Below are 2,138 nucleotides of genomic sequence, written 5' to 3'. Positions count from 1 at the left end.
TCACCATGATAGACCACTCGCCTTATACACCCGATTTAGCCCCTTGTGATTTCTTTTTGTTCAGACTAGTGCTTCGGAGACGGAACTTGGGAGACGTGGAAGTTATCAAGGATAAAACGATATAGCAACTGAACAGCATCACAACTGAAAACTTTCAACAATGTTATCAACAGAGTAAACGGCGTTAACAGAAGTGCATCTTGTCTCAGGAATAGTACTTTGAAGGAGATACCTGAATAATTGTAAAAATAAAATTATAGTTCAACTTTTATACGTATTTTCCAACCTCGTAGTTAAGTCCGTCTCTGATCAACTGAAATTGTCACAACGTCCAAATTACTTTCTAATGTATAGTAAATAATTAGGACTGGAAGAAGTGACAGGTGTTTGGTTCTTTGGGAAAGTGTGAAAAATGTTAAAAATATCGTTTTTAAGTATTTGGATCTGTTTTTGTACTTTTGGTAAATATGCTACGAAACTATCTGTTCAGTTTCTTATTTCTTTTATATGTTTTCGTTACTAAATTATCTCCATTTCAGACTACTTCAAATTAGAAATTAGATTTTATAGCAGGTGAAAAATCAACTTAAAATAAACACAATTTAGCTCGAAATTATAATTATAATTAAATTTTCTCTTTTTTTTTCCAAATTTCTGAATTGTTCACAGCTGTGAAAACATTTGTAATAAAACGAAATGAAAGCAAAAAGTGTTTTATTTTTTTTTTATATATTTGTTTTAGAAATTAATTCTGCTTTTCTCATTATACCCGAAGAGATAATGTCATTGGGTCCACCCATCTATTCCCAAGTTCCAACTGTACATGCAGGTAAGTTTATTAAATAAAATACCGATCAAAAGTTTTGGCCCACCCTATAGTTTGCCTGATACATAAAAAATAAAAGCAATACGATCGATTTTGAGTCATCTATGTAACCCACTTTTGTTTTAATTATTTCGGTGCACAATTTTGGCTTTCTCTGTAAAAAAACGTACTATATTATTTTTTCATATTTTTTTTAGCTTTATTTCACCAAAATCCTTTAAATTTTTATCAAATATTCCCTCACCCTTCCTCCAAAACATCCCCAAACTATCACCGAGCTTTGTTAAACGTTTTCTATCGCCAAAGCTCCTGGTGGATGCATATCTTTTCACGTTGTAGTCCACGGTAATGTACGTTTCACGGAAACGGGATAAATACTTTTCTATGCCCTTCTCCTGGTTCTAATATACCTTCTTACCAATTTTGAGCCAAATCGGTTCAGCCATTCTTGTTCTTATATTTAGAATAACCAACACGACCTCTCGATGGTGCGGGTCCAACTCAAACTTCGCTACCTGACTTATTTCAGTCTACTTTTCCACTTCTTTTATATAATGACCTCCAAATTACTTTCTATTTTTCTTGTTTAAGCATTAATTAGTTATTTAGATACACTGGCAAGACCTTCAAAACGATTTATTACACGACAAACATCCATAATTTAACCGCACACTGTATATTTCATGTTATATCTTTTATCAGGAACTGATTCTCGATTTGGTTGGGGATTTCGACTAGGTAGATATGCTGATTTTCAAGTAATGGTTGAGCTAGGTCCTCAAACTTATACTCAACCTATTTATCAAGAAAACAAGGCATCTGGGAGTAGTAACAGCTTTAAGAGAAGTATAACAAATAATATTGGATATAATACTAGAAAGAAAACTCTATCGGGATATCAGGAAAGTGGAAAGGTAAATCAAATATCTCGAAGAATACATTATATACGAAATTTTAAGAGTTAAAACATATGTTAAACTGCCTCTATTTTTAGATATTCTAGTGAATATTTGATAAATTTCTATTTTTCTAGGGGACAAACGTCAATAGTGTACAAACAGTTTCAGAATTAGTACAAAGATGGAGAAAAGGAACAAAGAAAAGAGAAAAAAATTCAGTAATTGATGAAAATCCCTCAAAAAAATTTTAAGTCGATGGAAATTAATGAATAATGTTTATAATTTACTATGTTTATACCACATTAAACTAAATAAATTAGATTCTTTGGAAAATAAATTCGTTTTATTAAAATGAAAATGTATGTTGTACCGCCATCTGTGAGACAATAGATATACTAAATTAGTTTATAATA

General features: G+C 31.2%; 1 protein-coding gene across 1 annotated transcript; it reads left to right on the top strand.

Moving 5' to 3' along the window:
• Nucleotides 1-385: 385 nt before the first annotated feature.
• LOC130451779 (uncharacterized) lies at nt 386-1,829 on the top strand. The gene is made up of 4 exons (XM_056791026.1): nt 386-461; nt 743-829; nt 1,529-1,740; nt 1,821-1,829. Exons 1-4 carry the CDS (start codon nt 413-415, stop codon nt 1,827-1,829), a joined length of 357 nt encoding a protein of 118 aa, XP_056647004.1. The 5' UTR covers nt 386-412.
• Nucleotides 1,830-2,138: the final 309 nt, after the last annotated feature.

The sequence above is a fragment of the Diorhabda sublineata genome, chromosome 1, assembly GCF_026230105.1.
Source record: "Diorhabda sublineata isolate icDioSubl1.1 chromosome 1, icDioSubl1.1, whole genome shotgun sequence".
Lineage (NCBI taxonomy): Eukaryota > Metazoa > Arthropoda > Insecta > Coleoptera > Chrysomelidae > Diorhabda > Diorhabda sublineata.
This window is presented reverse-complemented; position numbering and strand designations above follow the sequence as displayed.

What these genes read in the sequence shown, in the direction of transcription:
- LOC130451779 (XM_056791026.1), top strand. Translation starts at nt 413, where the DNA reads ATGTTAAAAATATCGTTTTTAAGTATTTGGATCTGTTTTTGTACTTTT. An exon ending in GATCTGTTTTTGTACTTTTG is followed by an intron (nt 462 to 742) that starts GTAAATATGCTA and finishes TATTTGTTTTAG; the next exon opens with AAATTAATTCTGCTTTTCTC. An exon ending in AGTTCCAACTGTACATGCAG is followed by an intron (nt 830 to 1,528) that starts GTAAGTTTATTA and finishes ATCTTTTATCAG; the next exon opens with GAACTGATTCTCGATTTGGT.